The following is a 22,606-nucleotide window of genomic DNA, read 5'->3' on the forward strand; positions in this document are numbered from 1 at the left end:
AAACGGTGAATCAATTGGTGAACAGAACTTGCTGGCTGCCTCTGAAGGGTTTGAACTGTTAGGGTTAGGGTTTGGAAGGTACTTCAACAGGAGGCGTGAGAGTGAGAGAGAGGAACACGACTGCTCATGTATTGATTGTGATAAAGTGAAGTACAATAGCCACATAAAAGGATGTGACCTAATAGTGTGTTCACATGGTCCGGCCAGAAATAGTGCCAGGTGGACCAAATCACTTATAAACCTTTATAAGTGAAACTAAGCTAAAACTGGGGGAAAAAACCTCCACTAACTGAAGTAAAAAGTGTCCCAGTAACCTACTGATGATCACTAGCACTCCTCTGGGTGCATACACAACATAAAACCCAACAAACCTCCCTGGAGTGATATGTGATCACTGTACATCATCCATCAAAAGGAAACAAATTCAAAGCAGTGCGGAATGCTTCAAATTTCGGACGTGGTAATGCCTTGGTGAAGATGTCTGCCACATTCTGATCTGTAGGGCAGTAAATCAGACTGATATCACCTGCCTGGAGTCTCTCCCGAACAAAGTAAACACAGGATTCCTGGCCACGGCAATGGCACTCTGACTATCAGTATAGATAGGTGTAGGCTTCTCCACTGAAATATCCATATCAATCATAAGACGACGCAGCCAGACACTCAACGGCAGTAGTGTAGGCTGCTCTGTACTCTGCCTCACAAGACGAAGTGGCCACTGTGGTCTGTTTCTTGCTTAGCCAAGAAATACATGAAGAGCCAAGAAAGAAACAATTTCCACTAGTGGAATGTCTAGTATCAAAATCACGAGCCCAATCTGAATCGCTGTAAGCATATAACTGCATGTCACCCCCCTCAGGATAAAGCAATCCAAGAGACAAGGTACCCTGCAAATACCGAAATACACGCTTCACAGCTTGCCAATGTGACAATCGCGGGCTGTGCATGAATCTGCTCAACTGAGATACGGCATACTGAATATCTAGCCGTGTAGTACACAAGTAAATAAGGCACCCAACAGCCTGAGCATATGTAATGGCATCAAATAAAATACTGTCATCTTGTAGTGACAGTTTCATCCCAGGCTCCATAGGAGTGCTGATAGGCTTGCAATCTTGAAATTTAAACTTCTCCAGAAGTTTAGCAACATACCGAGATTGCAACAACCCAATGCCTCTGTTATCCTGCACAAACTGTATGCCCAAATAGTAGTGTACGAGCCCCAAATCAGACATGTCAAATGTTTGTTGCAGTATCTCTTTAAAAGCTGCAATTTTGTCATCATTTGATCCCATGAGCAAAAGATCATCTACATAAAGACTGATGACCAGCAGATCTTTCTCTTCTTTCTTTACATACAAAGTGGCTTCTGATAGAGTGTTCACAAAGCCTTGAGTGAGCAGGAAAGCATCTATCTTTGCATACCAAGCTCGTGGAGCTTGTTTCAAACCATACAAGGCCTTTTTCAGCCTGCATACTTTCCCTTCATGACCATGTTCTGCAAAACCTATGGGCTGATGTACATAAACTGGAGGTCCCCATGTAGGAAAGCAGTCTTGATGTCCAACTGATGAACATCCCAACCACGATGTGCAACCAATGCAATGACACTCCTAAGTGTCGACATACGGGATGTAGGAGCAAATGTCTGCTCATAATCAATGCCCTTCTTCTGTGCATAGCCCTTTGCATAGCCCTTTGGAACTAGACGGGCTTTGTACCTGTCAATGGATCCATCTGCATGTCTTTTCAACTTATAGACCCACTTAGTACCAATGGCTTTCTTGCCTTTGGGCAGATCAACCAAATCCCATGTTTGATTCTTTTTAATAGAATCAAGTTCATCCTACATGGCTTTGTTCCAATGCACATTGTCTCGTGCATCCACAAATGAATCAGGCTCATCATCATCCTGTAAACTGGCTGCCATAACCATATTTAAATCCATGATGTGTGCATGCTCATTGGTCCGTGTCTCCCTACGAGTACGACCAGCAAGAGGAGTCTCTAGATGGCTGTCCTGTAATGTCCTCAAATACCATCTAGGTATATTTCTGACCTGTGGAGCCTGTTGCCCCATATTTGGCTCAACTTTTGGCTCAATCTCCTGCTGAATTTCTGCACCACCTTCATGATTGGCTGGCTGTCCTGCACCCTCATGGGTTGGATCACCAACTGTGGAATGAAACTCCATAGGGAGTAGACCTTCAAACACATCATTTTCAGCCTGATTTGCATCATAACCAACCATGGATATTTCTGATTTTTCATCAAAAATCACATCCCGACTAGTAAATATCTTCTTGGACAGTGGGTCATATAACCGGTAGCCCTTGCTCTCACGGCTATACCCAACAAAAATACATTTTGTGGCTTTATCATCCAACTTCCTCCTTAACTCTTTGGGTATGTGTGCATATGCAAGACACCCAAAAGTACGAAAATGTGATACCGAAGGCTTGCGGCCATGCCAAGCCTCAAAAGGAGTAATGGAAATCAATGCCTTTGTGGGACATCGATTCAAAATATGACAAGCACACATAACAGCTTCCACCCAAAAGATATGTGGTAGCTTCTTTGCCTTTAACATACATCTGGCCATCTCCATGAGTGACCGATTCTTCCTTTCTGCAACCCCATTCTGCTGTGGAGTAGTGTAAGGAGTAGTATACTGATATTTGATACCTCTACTCTCAAGAAAGGAATTCAACATGTGTGACATATATTCCCCCCCTCGGTTAGAACGGAGAGTCTTAACCTTGCATCCTGACTCTATTTCAGCAAGTGCTACAAAGGCCAAAAATGCATCATATACCTGTGATTTCTGTGTCAAGGGATAGACCCAACATATACGAGAGAAGTCATCAATAAATGTAGCAAAATAGAAGCAACCTCCTAATGACTTTGTCTGCATGGGACCACAAGATCACTGTGTATAAGCTGCAACTTTGCAGTTGCTCGTAGAGCCTGATCACGTGGAAAGGAAAACCGATGCATTTTTCCCAAAATACATCCTTCACATATGTGATCTGGAGGCTTCTCCATAAGAGGTAGGTCTGTCAACATGTTATGTCGCTGCATAAGCATAAGACTACCAAAGTTTACATGCCTCATTGCGAGCATGCCATAACTCCGCATCAACCATAGCTGGAGTAAGAGTGAATGCATTATAAGCAAACTGATCCACTGGCTGAAATGCATCCAACTGATAGAGTCCATGACATAATGTACCAGTAAGCGTCAAGGTCAAGGCATTAGCTTTGTCTCTAACCATGCATTTGTCATCATCAAAGTTGACTTGCATACCACACTGTGCTAAAGAAGAAATGGACAATAGATTCTTCTTTATCCCTGGTACATATAAGGCATCTGTAAGGCGAAGAATAGAGCCATCAATGGCTGTGAGCTGAATCTCCCCAACGCCACGAACTGGATATGAAGCATTATTGGCACACTGAACAGTTTTGCCAACAGGGGCAGGGCATACATTACAAAACAAATCCCTGCGAGATGTGATATGCTTTGAAGCACCACTATCAAAATACCAAGTACATGCATGCTCAGTCACACTGAGTGCCTGTGAAGACCGAGAGGCATCATAACTGCATGTGTAGAAACAGTAATCCCTGTCTTCAACAAAAGAAGCAGTCTCCGGAGGAGCTTTAGAGGCATCGTTTACAGACATGCCAGATTCCTTCGCCTTCTCTTTGGCAATCCTCTTCCTACACTCTGTGATGTAGTGACCTGGCTTCTTACAGTAATGGCATTTGCCCTTCTTCTTGGGCTGTCCATCACCTTTCTTGGTATCCTGAGATGAACCACCATCACCTGAATTCTAATTTGAACTCTTTGGCTGAACCTTGCCTTTCCCTTTTTGACCTGTCGTAAATGCTTGTTCAGCACTCGTGTTCATGTTCATGTTCTTCCTGATTTGCTCTTCTTGTAACAAGAGAGCAACAAGTTCCTGATATTTTAGAGGCTCAATAGCATTTCTCATGCTGAGGTTCAAAGAGGTATGAAAAGCCAAGTAGGATCTTGGCAAAGAGTTTAAGATGGTGGATACAAGCTGTGTCTCAGGAATAATCTCATCCACATTGATGAGTTTCTCTCTCAAATCCTGCACCTTGTTCAAGTGGCTAGACATATCATCTCCTTCATGCATCTTCTGATTTTCCAGCTCTCTTTTCAAAAATGAGATCCGTGCCTCATTACAAGCAGCATACAACTGCTCCAAAGTCACCCATGCATTCCGTGAAGAGCCAGCTGAACGAATATGAGGTATAATAGACCTCTGTACTGACAATGCAATAAGTGATAAGGCTTGTGCATCTTTGGCATCCCATGTCTTTTGAGCATTTGTTCTTTGAACAGGCAGAGGCTGACCTGGTGCCTGTGCCTGTTGTCCTCTTCCACGAGCACCCCCTTGGGGAGGAGTCTCTGGAGCCAATGGACCTGGACGTGGTTCATCACCACTAACAAAATCCCAAAGACCTTTTGCCACGAGCACATTTCTCAGCATAAAACTCCACAAGGAGTAATTCATGCCATCCAACTTGTCTTCCTTAGACAAGTACGTGAACACATCACTCTGCTGTTGATTTGCCATTATGCCAGTGCACAATGTTGTACCTGTGTATCAAAAAACCCAATAGCAACAACCCCGAAAGCAACTGTACTCCACTGAATACAACTTACCCAAATATGCCTGCACTCTCAATCCTCTGAATGTGCAACACAATGCACCACTGACTGAGTAGAGCAATAAAAATGGCTCACACAGTGCCAAAATGCCCAAAAAATTGCCCTAAAATTTTTGCACCCAAAACCTTGCAAAAGACGTGTAGAGATTTCTTTGCAAGAAAACCTCCCTGTATCTGCCAAAAAATTTTCACAGAGAAAATGCCCAAATTTCAAAACATGTAAGGCTTACCAAAATGTGATTTTGCAGGATACTGTACGGAGGAGAAGCGACTGTACGAGGCTGCAGGTACTAATCGACTGCTGTACGAAAACAGTCGTCGGCAGGTACTGTATGGAAACAGCTGTCGACAGGTTTGCTGCAGGTATGCGCAGCAGGTGCTGCTGGTCGCATGCAGGTACTGGGCGTGCAGCTGACGGCGAGTGTACGGACAGCTGCAGGGTACGGAACAGAACAGGCGAAGAGCCTGTACGTACAGGGCAGCTGATGGCGAACCAGTACGGGCAGTGTATAGCCTGTACGGACAGCTGGTGGCGCATGGGCAGTTTTGCAAGCGAACCAGTACGGGCAGTGTATGGCCTGTACGGACAGCTGGTGGCGCACCTGTTCGGACAGCTGGTGGCAAACCTACACGGACAGCTGCAGGGGAACTTGCACGGGCAGTTGATGGCGACTGACTGAGTGGCTGCAGCTGAACTGAAAACAGGCGAACTGATGGCTATGGCCTGTACGGACAGCTAGGCTAACCTGCTCTGATACCAAATGAAGGGTTTGAACTGTTAGGGTTAGGGTTTGGAAGGTACTTCAACAGGAGGCGTGAGAGTGTGAGAGAGGAACACGACTGCTCATGTATTGATTGTGATAAAGTGAAGTACAATAGCCACATAAAAGGATGTGACCTAATCGTGTGTTCACATGGTCCGGCCATAAATAGTGCCAGGTGGACCAAATCACTTATAAACCTTTATAAGTGAAACTAAGCTAAAACTGGGGGAAAAAACCTCCACTAACTGAAGTAAAAAGTGTCCCAGTAACCTACTGATGATCACTAGCACTCCTCTGGGTGCATACACAGCATAAAACCCAACAGCCTCCGCTCCGGGTCGGGGGTTACAGGGGGGCGACGGGATTGCTTTGGAGAGGCGGAGGGAGGGGGGAGGGCGGGCTCCGATGCAAAGGACGGGGCTGAAGAAACTGCTGTGGGGAAAGATGGGGGCGAGGAAGGAGGGTGTGGGGGAGGAGGCGGAGGCGGAGGCGGAGGGGGGGCGGAGAGGCCGAAGAGGGATGCTACTGGGAGAGATCCATCGGAGAGGAAGGCTGTTGGGAGAGGCTCACCGGGGGTTCAGTGGGGTCTATTGGCCTCGCTGGGCGCTGAGAGTTGGGGGAGGGCTCGTGACGGGAATCAGTCCCCAAATCGAAGGGGCCGGAGAGGCCTGCTCAGCGACTGGAGGGGGTCGGCGAACTGGTGGGTGCTGTGATAAATGCTCATACCGGCCCTCTAATAGAACTGAATCCTCCTATGCTCTGCCATCCTGGCGCGTAGGTTGACAGTGCTCAGTCCTGGTGGTCAGTTGACGGCCTAGGCATGGGCCAACCGTCTTCCACTCTCTGGCAATTGTGTCGTCCGTGGCCGGAACATGGTGCTCTGTTGCCTGAGAACCTGCCTGTCTCTCTATTCCATGAACGGGATACCGCGGCGGGGGGGGGGGGGGGGGGGGGGGGAGGGGAGTGTTATATACACATTATGTGTGCATATACTAGGAGGCTAACCCACATTAGGCTTCTGAGCATGGGAGCATGGGAACAAGCTCTAGTGGAGCATGGGTTAGAACTAACCTTAAGGGTTAAGGTTAGGGTCAGGCATCCAAGGGTCACACATGGAAAATGGAGAGTCGAGAGTCACTTGAGGCTCTCCTATATAATAGGGGCATGGGACACACTCAAGGGGGGCTTGGAGGCTTAGGCTATGGTCTCTTGTGTAGAGGATCATATCTACTTACCTACCATTTTACACTATAGCTACTTGCCATTGGATTGAAGTTATACCTCTTGATGGTATAGGACATTACGGTAAAGGTATGATGTATTTCATTATATTTCATGTGTGCATCCCTTGGGCTCAGGGGTGGTCGGGTGGATGAGTCTATTCTTGATTTATGCATGTTTATGCATAACAATTATTTAGAGAGATCTTAGGATTTTAACAGTGGTATCAGAGTAATCTCTAGTTAATTGTCGTTATTTTTTCTTTCTTATTGTAACTTTTGATATTTTTTGAAGTAAATTTTAATATTTACTAAATAAAAAATATTATTTTGTTGATTTGTGTTGATGATTTACACGTGGATCGTCGATATGGCGATTAAAACACGTGTTACTACTATTCAATGGACGAATCGACGTTGCGAGAGAATTTCGTGAGTTTAATGCTATTTTTTTTTATTTTTTATGGTTTAAGATAAGCATTATTGAAAATTTTTACAAAAATATCACATATTTTATTGTGGATATTTTTGGTAGAATGGATTCCCTAAATTTTTAGAAATTTAAGAAATTTTTTAGAGTTTTTTTGAGCATTTTTATCGTTAAAAATATATTTTTTAATACATTTTTGTGATTTTCCGCGGATATGCGATCAAATTTCTGTCGATTTTCTACTGAAATGCGGTAGGAGGCAACATGTTGATGTATTGAATGCTCTCCCGTGTGCGTGGGACTCTCTTCGTCTCTCAATTCCGAATTTTTCTTCTATTTTTCTCTCGCGTGTATACACACCTCTTAAAAAAGCATATTTTTTTTAAATTAATGTTAATTATAATTAGTATTTAATTAAGATTAAAACGATCAATCAAATACTAATCTCTCGGTTAACAAAGAAGGAGAGTAAGTGATAAGAGTGGAAGAGAGGAGAGAGGAGAGGGCTCCTCTCTCTCCATTTGTCTCCCCACATCGTAACACGGGAGGGGGAGAGACGCTATTGTGCGCTAGGCGAAAATCGCCACCTCCCAAACTATTTTTTAATTAAAAAAAAAAAACCTTAGTTAAAAGATTTTTTTAATTATTAGCTTCAAAATATATTTCAAAAAGAGTTTTTTTTCAAAATAAAATCTTTTTATTGCTTTTTAAAAAAGCTTGAAAAAAGAGAAAAAAGAGATGTTATTTGATTTTTTTTTTCTAGAATCTCTTGGCTTTCCGTATTCTCGGAAAATCTTTTGGTTTTTTGCATTTCAGAAAATCTTGTGAGCTTTCGGATTTCGGAAACTTTTGACCTTTCACATTCCGATTTTTTTTTTTGTCTTTTCATTTTTCCGAAACTGTTGGCTTTCTGTATTTCGGGAAAACTGTTGGGATTCCGAAATTTTTTGACTGTTCGTATTCTAAATGCTTTCGGGATAAATTAAAAATTTTAAAAAATTCTCAAAAGTTAGTAAAAAATTAGACAAAGGTTATTTTAATTTTCTGAAAAATGTGGAGTTGGTGTTTGGCATGTGGTGTGTCCAATCGGGCACCCGTGACCATTGAAATTGCTTTAAAAATATGTTTTTCGATCAAAAAAATTAAAAAATTCATAAAAATTATAAATTTTCATTGGATTTGAGAATTGTCGGGCGGAATTGAAAATTTTGTGAACGATGGGATTCTCAGAAAAAATTAGAAAATTTCTAGAGTTTTATTTTAGAAATCCTAGAAATTGGTATTTTTTAAAATATCAATGGTATTTTGAGAAATCTAAATTGTAAAAATTTTTCTGAAAAAATACAGATTTGGAATGCCATAAGATAGGTTTGGTGGAATTCAAAATTATCGTATTTTTAGGTCTCATAAAATTAGAAAAAATTAAAAAAAAATCATGATAATTCTTTTTCTCGAGAATTTAATATCTTCGAGGGTTATTTAATGTTGAAGCACATTTTCTTGTGCTGACATTAGATAGATGCGGGTTATTCGCATATTATTAATACGATTCTACCTCGTATTAGTAGATATTTTTGTTTAGATTAATTCTAAACGATATTTTCATGATTTTTTTACCATTGTTTAGCCATTCTTTTTGGACATGTTTCTTACTTTTTTCAATGATAGCTAGAATTTGCGTTCAAAGTGTGTTTCACCTTTGACACTTTTTCATGATAATTTATTTTGCACTTGTTTAAGTGTGGTTTGTGCTTAATTTCTTAAGCCTAAGACACATTCTATCATGGGTTAGTTGATCGGTTTGTTTTGGTGGATTTTATTGGATGTTTTTCAAGTTTTATATGGACTTATCAGATTCTGCCTAGGTCACTTGTGTCTAGGGTTTTTTAATAAGTGCTACACATGTGTTTTCACTTGTTCACTTTGGAGTTTTGTTTGAACGACATTACGTTCATATACTCCGGATTTATCAGTTGGCGATCAATTTTAATGCTTCTTTTGGAATGTTTCATGACCATTAGATGGCATGCATTGATTGTTATGATTAACTATGGTTTTCATGGATTCGAGGAGCTTCTATGCTTTTATCCATGGTTTTATAAGGATCTTTTGATCTTTTGGATAATTTCATGTGCTTTGAAGAAGTTAGCATTTGCCTTCGTTTTTTCCACATAATTTTGGAGTATATTTCTTATACTCTTGTATATATTCCAACTCGGATACCTAGTTGTTTATGTATCTAGATGAGTTATTTTTCTACCCCAGCTTTATTGTGTTTATTGGGTAGTTATCATTAGAAAGGCGCCAATAATTCAATTTCTTTTCTAATGATGTACTCGGAAAGAGTTATTCCTTGATGTAGTCTCGGGTATATAGAGACAGGTTTTAGTATATGAAAGTTTGGGATAAGGCCATTTTATTTCTTTTATACATGATTTTATTTATATTTTTTAGACAGCATACTAGGGAGTTTCAAATTAATAAGGTATGTATGGGGGGTATCATGGTGGTATGGGACGCTAGCGATCCTTCATATATATTATCCTATGGGATAATTTGGGCTCAGGATTGTTGCTTTGCTTACATTACTTGGCATGTTGACCTTAAGACTTAAAGACAATCTCATTTTCTGAATTCACTAGAAGTTATAGTGTAGGCATTCTCTCTAGATAAACTTCTTTTTATCTATAGCCTGCATGTATTGATGAGTGTAATCTCGTCAACATTTTCACTTGTTGAAATCTCTTTCTTTAGAGTTCAACGAGTTTATCTTGTTGTCTTTGGATTAAGGAAATTTAGATTCTTCCTTTGTTGGCATTTCTTTCTCTAGTTCCGTACTTTAGGTGATTTATACAGTCCACCTGATGGTTTACGGATGTATATAGGTGACTCATGGAGACATTGATGACTCTCTATGTTGATATGGGTAACTCGGGACACCGATAATTTCATGTGCAAACGTGGGTACCATAGTCACATGGGACGCGAAATGGGGACGGGGAATGGGGACAGAAAAGATTGAGAATGGCCATTTCCTGTGACTATAGAGTGACATGGGACGGTAAGATGCTGCCATCCCCAACATTCCCGAGTCTAAAAATGCCCATTCCCTGTTACTATGGTGGGTACGTCAAGGCGCCGATGAATCCCTGGTTTCTGCTGTTATAATGCTATGTTTTCCTACTTTATTCCAAATGGTTTACAACGAGGAAACTACTTTGAGTATGAGTTTCTCTGATCATCCGCAGTCTGATTGGCAAACAGAGCGTATGAATCAGATTGTAGAGGATATGCTTCGTGCATGTCTCTGGAAAAGCATCAAATTGAGAAAAATATATTCCAATGATGGAATTTGCCTATAACAGTTTTAAATATACGGCTATTGGTTTTAGTCCGTTCATGCTTATGTATGGGTATCAACCCAAGGCACCTATTGATGTCGGTCTTAAGGACATTGAGCTTGATGCATCGAGGAATCTCTTGCGTTATATGTAAGAAATGTTGACCGAAGCTCGGGATTCTATCAAGAGTGCTCAGGATAGGGCACGGTTGTATGTTGATAGAGGACGCTCAACTTGTTCTTTTGAACCAGGAGCGTTGGTTTATTTAAAAGTTCTTAAAGATTTTCAGACTTTGTCAAAAGGAAAATGCTCGAATTTATCTCCTAGATATTGTGGTCCATTTCGATTTATACATCGGATTGGCACGGTTGCGTATGAACTTAAACTACCTCCACATGTTAGAGTCATCCAGTCTTTCATATCAATAGATTGAAAGGGAAACTCGGAGGTGAGGATAACACAGTTAATCCTCAAGAAGTCGTTGAAGTCGAACAGTGAGGGCCGGATGGAGATCGTTCCCGATGGCAGAGGGGGAAGCATTCCTCTCGTGTTCTTCATGTCCCTGCACTTGGTTTTCATCTGTTGTTAGTGCATTGGGTTTGCAAGACTGGCTTTCAGGTGGAGTTTGAGGAGCATTCTGTTGCTCTACGGGACAAAGAGACAGGCCAGGTTGTTTAAGAAGGCGGAGTGGAGAACGATATATACAAACTCTCAGCACTTTCCTCTCTTATGGGCTCTCAGATTGGTGACTTGTCACCTTGTGGCACTTTCAGTTTGGCCACTTGAATGTGGATGCGCTGCAGCGAGCTTTCCGGGACCAGATGGTGGTTGGCTTGCTAGATGTTGGCAGCAGGCAAGGACGCTATAGTTCTTGCATTCGTGGTAAGCAGCACAGGGAATCTTTTCCGAAGCAGGCTTCTAGGCGGGCTTCGAAACCTTTGGAGTTGGTACACACTGACTTGTGTGGACCTATGCAGACGCCATCCTTGGGAGGTTCTTTGTATTTTATGTTGCTTATTGATGATTGTAGCCGATTTACTTGGGTCTATTTTCTTTCCTAGAAGGACCAAGCTTTTGCTCGGTTCAAGGAGTGGCATGTGATGGTGGAGAAAGAGTATGGCTTGCAGATAAAGACTCTTCGGGCTGACAAAGGAGGAGAGTTTTCTTCCAATGCATTTGTGTGGTTTTGTGCAGAACATGGCATCAAGCGGGAGCTGGCCAATACAGGTTCGCCTTCAGAGAATGGAGTACTTGAGCATAAGAACAGGACTGTGGTGGAGACGGCGAGGACGATGTTGGAGTATCGTGATCTTCCTTGTCCACTTTGGGGAGAGGCTGTGGCTCATAGTCACAAGGGACGGGGGACGGGGACGGGGACGGGACGGGGGACGGCCATAAGTAGGGAACGGGGACGGGGGAGGGAACGGCACTCAAAAAATACTTTTTTTTTAAAATTTTCTACTCTGCACTTATTCTACTTTGGAAGCACATCAAAATGAGCACAAATTTACACTAAAATGCTAAGATTTTGAGTCAAAGATAATAATTAAGTAGATACAAAATGAGTCATGACTCAAGAGTCAGGACTCAGGAGCCTTAAGGAGGCAAAATACAAGGACGGACTCAAATGAGTCAATGACAAAAAAGTGCTGAAGACTAGAGGCTAGAGGCTAGAGCTAAGTAGTAAGGCCCATGAATCATGATCCATGAATGATCATCCACGTGAAGTGCTCGCCTCATGGTCATGGGTAGCTTGTGCGGCTGCCAAAGAAGCATCAAGCTCATCCTCAGTCTCATCCTCACTGGCATGCTGCTCCTGCACCTCATCCTCCCGTTGCTCTTCTTGTTGACTCATCTCCCACTCGGTGAAGGAGTCTGCCTTCTTGGTCATGCTCTTGCAAAGCATTCGCAAGTTCGCGTTGACGAAGACAAGGTCATTGGCACGCTCTACCCCGAGTCGGTTCCTCTTCCTAGAGGCAATGTGCCTGTAGGTACTCCAAAGTTGCTCCAAGCAAGAGGAGCTGACGGCCTGGCTAAGTATGCGGATGGCAAGCTGCTGCAGCTCCGGTCCATCTGAACCAAAGTCCTCCCACCATAGAGCAGCACCAACTTTGGAGCGGTCAACCTGTGCATCATGACAGCCATAGGAGCCATGAAACGACCTGTACATCGAAAGCTGGTCCCTGATCTTGCGCCTAACCGATGCATCAGGCACAAGACGATCCAAGATGATCCTCCATCCAGCGCTCACCTCCCGGTCGCTCTCCTGCTTGTTGCCTTGGAATTCTGGGTCCACCACATAAGCTGCTGCATGCAATGGAGAGTAGTAGGAATTCCACCTTCCTAGACACAAGGCATGGATCTCCTCGTATCTGTCTTCGTCAGGCATGAAGTCTTTCAACTTCTCTATCATGCGATCCATGGCCTCGTAGACCTTGCCTATGCATGGCTGCATAGCGTCTACAATCCTCAACAGGTGGACTATGGGCCTCACCATAGCATCTGTGGTCTTCACACGCTCCCACCAAGAGGCGTCATCCGCCCGTAGCCTACACTCTTGGCCAGTGTTTGTATGGGACTCTTGCATGGCGACAAACTCGTCGCTAAGGAAAAGCCCCCTCAAAGCACCACTACAATCCTTCAACCGGCCCAACATGAGAAAGTTGTAGGCGAACCGGGTGTCGGAATATTTGAGAAGAGAGAGACAGGACCTCTTGTTGAACTCATGCCGAAGTCTTTGGTGGTTGAGGACAAAGGAGACCATGGTGTTGGCCTCCTCAATGAGCGGGCTGATCGATGGTAATGCCCCGATGTCCTTGAGGAGGTTGTTTAGGCAATGAGCCATACAAAAGGACACCGTGACATGTCCATACATACCTTGGAGAATAGCTCCCGCCGCCCTATTGGAAGACTCCCCATCCGCAACAAAGCCGACTACATGCTCGGGGCCAACGATCTCCATGGTGGTAGCCCACTCCGCCGCAAGCACATCCGCGCTCTTCCCAGTGCCGGATGCATCATGAGATGAGATGAAGTACATCTCTCCACGGGAATATGCAACCATGCCGTGAATACTCCTCTTGCGGGTGTCACTCCATCCATCCACAATGAGGGAGACTCCGTTCCTCTCCCATTGCCGCTTTGTGTTGTCGGCCGCTTGCCCTACAATGCGCTTCTCCTTGTCGAGTAATGTAGTGCGCAAGCTCTCGGATGAGGGGGGCGTATAGGTTGAGCCATACTCCCCAATCTTCTTAACCATTACCTTGAAGTATTCCGACCTATTCAAGAAAGTAATTTACTAATGAGAAGGAGACTAGGATGATGAAAACATGAATGATGAATTGGCAATGATCGATTGCACTTACCTAGCCGCTTGAAAGGCAATGTGGTCGTGGAAGAAGAAGCGGGCCACCGCCATATCCACCTCCTCCTTCAACTTGGGGTTCCAATTCTCCCCAAGTGTAGATTGTCGCCGTGGGCCACGTAATGATTGAGAGGCCGTGGAGATGGAGGGTGCCGGTGTCGTGGATGGAGTAACATTCCGACTTGATGGCGAAGGTGATGGTGTGCATGATCCCGATCCACCACATGACTCCATGGTAGAGGCTTGAGTTCCTCTCCCCATCGTCGCGGGATCCACGGCCACTCGTGGTGTCCTTCTTGTCACTTCGACCGCTTCGTAGACGCTAAGCTTGTCAAGAAGTTCCCGTCTCTTCTCGGGCGTGACATTCGTGCAAAACCTCACCTCATGCCCACTCTCATGCAAGAGGTGGGCTCGCACTTTGTCGGCGCCACCCGTTCGCCGGTACGGGCAAAGCTTGCATACCCATGGCCGAGAACCGCCTCCATGAACGGATGTGGTGTAGTTTACCTCCTCCCACCATGTCCATCCCGTTGTCCTTCTACGAGAAGCCCCGGCACGTGAGGAGGATGCCATGGTTGAAGATGGCTTGCCGCTTGACTCTTGAGCCTTGAGGAGAGAGAGAGAGAGAGAGAGAGAGAGAGAGAGCCTTGAGGAATGAGAGAGAGAGAGAGAGAGAGAGAGAGAGAGAGAGAGAGAGAGAGCCTAGAGGCTTGGAAGTTGGAAGAGTCAAGACTCAAGAGGCTTGAGGGAGAGGTGAGAGCCTAGGCCCTAGAGCTTGGAACTTGGAAGTTGGAAGAGACTCGAGAGAACTTGAGAAGATTCAAGAAGCTTGAGCAATGAGCAATGAACTTGTGTGTGGCAGCTTGTAGCCTTGTAGAGGTGGGCTCTTATATAGATAGGCAAGAGAGAGAGAGGGCCAAGGCCCAACAGCCATAAACGGCTAGTAGAGCCCAAGCCCAACAGCCATAAACGGCTACAGTGGGGCAGGCACGCGGCACGCAGGTGCAACGGCCAGAAACGGGCGCAACGGCCAGAAACGGGCAGGCGCAACGGCTATGTGCCGTCCCCGCACAGGCCGTCCCCGACAGCCGTCCCCCGTCCCTGCGCCGTCCCCTGCGCCGTCCCGGGTTTGAAACGCCAGTCAGGGGACGTCCGTCCGTCCCCGTCCGTCCCCGTCCCTGCGCTGTTCCGTGTCGGCGTCCCCGCGTTCCTAGGCGCCGTCCCCGCCGTCCCCTGTGACTATGCTGTGGCTACGACTGTCCATATACTGAACCGTTCTTTGACGACTTTAGTACCAAACTTGACTCCCTTTGAGGCGTATTTTGGCAGGAAAGGAGATGTCTCCCATTTCTGTGTGTTTGGGAGTGATGCATATGCTCACATTCCAAAGAAGCAGAGGGGGAAGCTTGACTCAAAGTCCCAAAAGCTTGTTTTTGTGGGATATAACTCTCTTTCCAAGGGATACAAGTTGTATGATCCGGAGAGGAATGAGGTTGCTGTCAACAGAGATGTGGTTTTTGATGAGCATGTTCTAGCTTCCATTGTTGATGAGCCGCCACTTCTTGGAGACCCAGACGAGTCCGATGATGATTCCCAATCAATAGTTTCAACTGGACAGCCTCGATCAGTTGAGGAGGTTGAGCCTGCAGAGCTGGAGATGAGTCCCCTTAGCAGGAGGCTCCGCGCTTTGTTCGAGTACCCAGGTGGTTGTTAGACACCTTCGGGTGTCAGGTGTTACGGAGCTTCCCTCCAAATGGACCACAGAGGACGGATCTCGAAGATCGCATAGAGTTTGTGAAAAAAGTCATTCAGCGGAGCTCTTACAGGTAAACTATGCTTTGATGTTTCATATCATGTGGGACAAAGAGTCCACTTCTGTAAAGGAAGCCCTTGCACACAGGATACTTGGAGGAAAGCCATGCAGGTGGAACTGGATGCCATATAGAAGAATAAACTTGGGAGTTGGTTCCGAGGCCGTCGAAACGGTCTGTTTGGTGTCAAGTGGGTCTTTAAGACCAAGTATATGTCAGATGGGTCGGTGGACAAACACAAAGCCAGACTTGTGGCTAAGGGTTATGCTCAACGGCCTGGCATCGACTATGAGGATACTTTTGCATCGACAGCGAGGATGACCACGATTCGGACCGTTCTTGCCCTTGCTTCTTCTCAGCGGTGGCCCCTATATTAGATGGATGTGAAATTTGCGTTCCTTAATGGTGACCTACAGGAGGAAGTGTATGGTGAGTGGCCTCCAAGCTTTGAGGTTCCAAGATCAAAAGGAATGGTTTACAGGTTGTGGAAGGCCTTGTATGGTCTTAAGCAAGCTCCCAGGGCTTGGAATCAAAAGATTGATTCCTTCTTTCTACAGACTGGATTTCAGAGATCAGTTGTAGATCCTAACTTATATCTCTTTCGAGAACGCGGCATGGTCACATTGATCATCCTTTATGTGGATGACCTCATTCTCATTGGCGGTCATGTGGAGCACATTGCAGTGACGCAGGCTGCCTTGTCAAAGGAGTTTGAGATGACCGATTTAGGCTTACTCCACTTCTTCTTGGGATTGGAAATCTGGAAAACCCAGAGGGGGTTCTTTATCTCTCAGCAGCGGTATGTCCATGAGTTGCTTGAGGCCTTGGGATGGAGAACTGCAAGCCGATCACGTCACCGTGGACCTGAACACGAAGCTTACAATGAATGATCCTTGTGAGCCAGTTGATGCCTCTCTATACCGGAAGCTGGTTGGTTCATTTATCTAGTTGCTGAACACCAGATTGGACTTGAGCTTTCCTGTGGGGCTGTTGAGCTCATTTATGAAGATGCCGTTGAAGTCTCATTGGGACGCAGGATTGCGGATCTTGCGGTATCTGTAGCGTACGAAGGATCTTGGACTCTTCTACAATACTGGAGGTGAAACAAAGGACCAAGTTCGACTCCAAGGTTGGAGTGACTCAGATTGGGGAGGAGATCCAAACACGAGGAGATCTACATTAGGCTAAAGTGTTACCCTCGGCTCAGGAGTTGTTTCATGGAGCAGCAAGAAGCAGCCGACTATGCCTTGTTGTCTACAGAGGCAGAGTACCAGGCTGCTTTGAGAGGTTGAATGGCTGCGGAGGTTGCTTGGCGAGATTGGGTTTCCACAGAAGGAGCCCACGGTCATCCAGTGCGATAACCAGAGGTGTATCGCTATTACTCGGAACCCGGTCTTTCATGCCCGGACCAAGCACATAGAGATACAATATCACTTTGTTCGTGAGAAGATCTTGGCTGGTGACATCTTGCTTCTTTATTGTTCGATGGAGGACAATGTGGCAGACATCTCTACCTTAGGCTATGCTCCGGCGGCACTCCAGCTCATTGCGGTTGGTTCCACATCCAAGAGCTGAGAGGGGGTGTTAGCAGTCATCTTCTGTCTGTACACTATACCAGGGTCTCTGTTGTGGGTGTGCCCGCCCGTTTTAGTGTTTTCCCATTTTTCCTCACTCTCCATGTATTTTCCCCCATTTTCCGAGGTGTGGCTGGGCTGTCGACTGTCTCCAGATGCTGGCCGACTGTGTGTTGTTGCCCGACTTATCTTCAACAGACCCGGCCAATTGCTAGGATTTGGTTGACCAGGGTGTTTGTTGGTCGTGGGCCTGTACTGTTGGTCGGGAGCACATGGGCTGCTGTTGGCCTGTTTTAGGCTGGCCGACCAGCAGCATAGGGCCATATAAAATGGCTCCCTTGCCCCCACACTTCATATTGTAGATTCTGGGATTTTCTTTGGTGTATATGGTAGAGTTACACAGCTTCTCCCTCTCTCTTTCGTCTGTGACAATTGCTCTCTACAGCAATTGTCTTCATTTCTTGCTCTCTACAGCAATTGTCTTCATTTCCGCTGTGCATTCTGACAAGGAAATGAGTCCTCAAATTGAGGCAAGGGCTGCTTCGTGGGACAAGAAGTGCAAGTTACGCCAATCATTGGCAAGTTGTGCATACACATTTAGGGGTATTTGGATGATGAAAATTTTGTTGTTGCCCCATTGAATGACTGTAATGTATTGCTTGGTAAGCCTTGGTGTACACATCTTGATGCACGCAAGTCTCGTGTCTTGATCCATGTAAGTCTTACAAGACCAATAAGATCACTTTCATGGCGAGGCTGAGAGCATGTGATAGATGTATCTCATGTTCAAATTAAGAAAGCAATGAATAAGAGTGTTTTTGCGTACTTGGTATTTGTACGAGATAACATTCTGATGTCCATGTAGACACTTTCTTGTGATAGGCTAAAATTTTTGCATGACTTCAAGAAAGATTATTTTGTTGATGAATTGCCAGGGGAGTTACCTTATGAGTGGCCGGAAAATCATCGCATTGATCTAGTACGAGATAGCTCATGGTGTAATGGACCAGCTTTCCGTGTGGGTGCGGCACAACAAGAAGAGATTATGAAGCAGGTAAATGAGCGATTGAAGAAGGGTTTTGTTCAACCGAACTCTTCGCTATATTGTGTCATGTGCAAACCCAACCAAGAAGTTCCTCCTGGGATCTAATGGGAAGGAGACGAAGGCTTTGAAGTCATGTCAGAAAGCTGCTCATTGCCTCTACAACCAAGAGAAAGAGGAAAGGGGCGAGAGGGCATCCCTGCGGAACTGATCTGTCCTTTTTGGCCCCCTGGATGAGGACCTGGCTGTATACGACATAATAAAGTATTGAGATTTCTCTAATGTAGCCGACCGGGAATGCCATCCAAAGTATGGTGCCCTCGAGGAAAGCCCAATCTACTCTGTTGTAGGCTTTCTTGAAATCCTGGAGTAGCACTGTCATATCCTCCCGGCAAAGACGAGCTGTGGTGATGGCCTCCCAGAAGTTGAAGATGTTACGTACGATGCTCCTATCTGGAATGAATCTAGTGTGGGTTCCATGGATCAAATTGGGAAGGTGAGGCTGAAGGTGGGTAGTTGATGGATTTGGTGAGGATTTTGTAGGTGCTTTCAAGGAGGGTGATGGGGCATCATGATGGGGCGCCACTGTTAAACCTCCACATGATCACCTCTCTCCTTGGGAATAAAATGAATAAGCCCCTCTGAGAGGCGGTCCGGCATGTGGTTGGAGATTATGATCTTGTTGATGGCGGCCTGGAAACCACCTTCCATGAGATCCAGTGAAGAATGAAGAGGGAAACCGGCAGGCCATCCTTGGTGGGGCACTTGCTGCAAGGAAGGCCTGAAGAGCCTTTCTCTGCTCCTCAAGTGAGCAGGGAGAGCACAAGAAACTCTGTAAACCTTGGGGGACCACCTCTTGTGTGTGCTGCCAAACTCTCTCTCTATCAATCTGGGGGGTGAGGGGGCCAGGTGAGAGAAGTCCTCTATAGAAATTTGTGGCAATCGTACGAACCTGTGGTGGGGGTCTGACTCAATGGTACCAGCTGTACTACTTAGCCTGTGGACCCTGTCTCTGTAATGGTGGGGACCTCATAGCTCAAAAATATCCGGAGTGACCCTCTGTCCTACTTGGGTTCACAAAGATGCTCGGGCATGATACGGGAACTCCACCCTCTCCTCAATTGAGCAGATCTTTGTGCGGTCTGTCTCCATCTGGGACGCCAGCCAGGGGCTATCTGGGTTTTCTCCTGGAGATACTGAAGGGAAGCAAGGCTCCTGCGAAGCCTTCGTTGCTGCTCCCGATACGAGATGTGCAGGTGCTGTCTACCAGCTGTAGGAAAGAGCCTATCTCCCCAAGACCAAGGTTGAGATCCATTGTAGCTGAGCCCTGCCTAAAAGAGAGAGCTTCTCAGATCTCCTCAATCCGTCTGCCAATCTGGGGATCCTGAATCAAGCTCTCTCGGATCTGCTGCCTCTCTGGTCTTCGGTCTGTCTCCTGGAGACGGTGAAGGGAAGCAAGGCTCCTGCGAAGCCTTCGTTGTTGCTTCCGATACGAGATGTACAGGTCGTGGTACCAGCTATAGGAAAGAGCTGATCTCCCCAAGACCAAGGTCAAGATCCATTGCAGCTGAGCCCTACCTGAAAGAGAGCTCCTCAGATTTCCTCAATCCGCCTGCCAATCTGGGGATCCTAAATCAACCTCTCTGGGATCTACTGCCTCTCTGGTCTCAGAGATCCTCTAGGTGAAGGAGAATTGGAGCATGGTTTGAGCGAGTAGTGCCTGTAATAATGCCAAACATGCCCCCGCGACTGCAAGCCCACCTAGTGAAGTGAAGGCTCAGGGTCTGACCAAACTCCAGGAGGTGCAAGGGATCATGTCCCCTCATGGTGAGTATCAACTCCTCCCAGGTGGAGTACTCAACCCTTGAAATAGTGTCTGGTTCTCCTCCGTGCATGTCCTCTTTGGGTCCTCTAACTTGTTGAAGTCATCTCCCAAGCAACAGAAATCTGCCTGTGGGAGCTCATGCCGCACCTTTATTGAATTCTCCGCTGCATGTGAGGGATCTTTTTCTCATCGACCCCCGCAGGACTCTCTTGGCACCTTTGTGCCCCATATTGGTTGTGATCACTTTCATTTTGGGTTTTTGTTCCTGTTTCTAGCCATGATTTTGTATGGTCTATTCATACTTAATTGAAGTCTCCTTTCTACCGGTTCCCTGTGAACCAAAAGCGGGTGACGAGAAGGTGTGAGTCCCTCCAGGAAAGACTTCCTATCCCCCCATGAATATTCCAGGAGTTTTATGGTCTATTCATACTTAATTGAAGTCTCCTTTCTACCAACCAATCCCCCCCCGCCCCCGCCCCCCCCAAAAAAAAAAAAAAAAAGAAAAAAAGAAAAAAGAAAAAAAGGGAAAAAAAAACTATGACCATACTGCTACACTGTTGGGAGCAATAACCCACTGGGCTCTACCCTGGACAATGGTGGTTGAGGGGAGCGACTGAGATGCAAACACCTCCCTGGTTCCCCTGTGAATCAAAAGCGGGCAATGGGAAGGTGTGAGTCCCTCCAGGCAAGAATTGCTATCCCCCCATGAATATTCCAGGAGACAATCTGCATAGCTAGGGATGGTCGGAGTGAGTCCTGCTCGGCACACGGTATGCCGACGTGAGGGGCACTGCTACTGAAACATGGAGAAAAATGAAGAGAACCATTTTTTGCTCGAAGAGGTGAGGGTTCCATCCCTGTCCTGTGCAGTGACCCTCCAAGCTCCATGCGAGCTAGGTGCCAGCAGTGGGGGATAATATCAATGAGGCGCCTATCCAATATGGTGAGAGAGAGCGATTGCCAAAGCGACTGCATGAGTGACTGCATGAGAGTGAATAGTGGAGGACATCGTCTCACAGTCCCACTTGCTGTGGTGGGCGACATTGAGGGGGAAGCAGAAGATCAGTGTACCACTATAGGGGTGGAGGTACGAGAGTGATGAATAATGGTTACCTAAAGAACCGTTGTCTCAAGGGGCTCACCTACCTGCTGGCTTTCTGGCACTCAATGCCCTTGCGGGGGAGAGCGTCGCCACCGGCGCGGCCGTTAGACTGGCTGCCAGCAGCGGCCCGACAGGTTCGTGTTCGTGCTCGCCAGGCTGAGGACAGGGATGGGGTGACCGCCTGCCTTCTCCACTCTCGAGGGGGGAGTGCGGGATGGGTCCTGGTGAGGGGCTGAGGGGCATCCTCTGTGGGTCTGATGGGGAGGACAAGCTCTAGCTGGAGCCTGGGTGCCCCATCTGTCTGCAAATGAAACAGTGAATGAACCTGCTGCACAAATGGGCCCGAGTAGAGGTTGGGGAGTGCAATGACTGAGGAAGAGCCTCCAGAGAGGCCATGCATACCCGAATGGATGGAACCTGTGCTGCCGTGGCTACCACTTAGGTGGCAGTCTGGGGAGACTCCAAAACCTGTCCAATCGACTGATGCCAAAAGAACAACACCCGAGCACACATCCTGCTGAGAAGGACATGGAAGAAGAGGAGGATGACGGATAGGTAAGATAGAGGGCGGGCGGCGAAGGACTGAGGGGGGAGGACGGGCAGGAGAGGAGGCGGCGGAAGGGTGCTCGAAAAGTTAAAGGCAGATGAAGGAAAGGGTGCGATGGAGGATTACGGCGAAAGCTCAAAGGAGAAAAGAGACGGGTCACAAAGGGGTACGAAGCTAGGAGGAGGAGGGGGCATGAGGGGGAAGGAGGCGAGGGCGCATAGGCGGTTGGAGAGGGCGCACCAGGAGGCGGCGGCAGGGCAGGGTGTAGGAGGAGGGAAGGCTTGCGGGGGTGGTGTTGGTCTCTCCAGCTTGCGTGGATATCGTTTCCCTGGGAAAAGGGTACTTCATGTGCTTTATAGATTTATTATAAGTATAAGGCCAAGGTAGGGATTTCATAGAAACCCTCTTTATTTTTTTTTGTAACAATAATTTTGATGTAAACCATGTCTATTTTGAAGGTATCATGGAGGAGAAAAGCTAGCCCAGAGTAATGAGCTTTCAACATCCTTTGTTATGGGATGTACGAATCTAAGATGGAATGAACTCTTAACTTTTCCAATACTTCTATATGATTTGCCACAGGTAAGATCCAAAATGGACGTCAAATCATTTTCTTTTCCTTGAGTAGATCCACCTGTAGTCATGATTTTTGTTGCCCGGCCGGAGGCAGTTTTACTTGCCCATCGTCAGTTTTAACATGTTGCTGTGACCATAACACCAACGGAAGGCCAGTGGGGATTGAACTCAGGACCTTTCTCTGTCCAAGTTCTAAACCCACACCGCTGGGCTATGCATCCATGATTCATTGGCCAATGATTTTTCCTTTTGAAAGATATATATTTAAATCTAGGTGTCAGAGATTGAAATCACATCCTCTTGTAGCCCG

The 22,606-nt window shown here is 46.2% G+C and overlaps 1 protein-coding gene across 1 annotated transcript in view; it reads left to right on the forward strand.

Moving 5' to 3' along the window:
• Positions 1-22,606, forward strand: part of VPS34 (vacuolar protein sorting 34) — a 133,600-nt gene that overhangs the window by 15,869 nt on the left and 95,125 nt on the right. The window contains exon 6 of the mRNA XM_086818209.1: positions 22,179-22,302. Coding sequence (XP_086674335.1) covers positions 22,179-22,302 — 124 coding nt within the window. The remainder of the gene's footprint in view (positions 1-22,178; positions 22,303-22,606) is intronic.

This window comes from Cibotium barometz, chromosome 24 (assembly GCF_041138505.1).
Source record: "Cibotium barometz isolate CiBa-2024 chromosome 24, ASM4113850v1, whole genome shotgun sequence".
NCBI classification, from domain to species: Eukaryota; Viridiplantae; Streptophyta; class Polypodiopsida; order Cyatheales; family Cibotiaceae; genus Cibotium; species Cibotium barometz.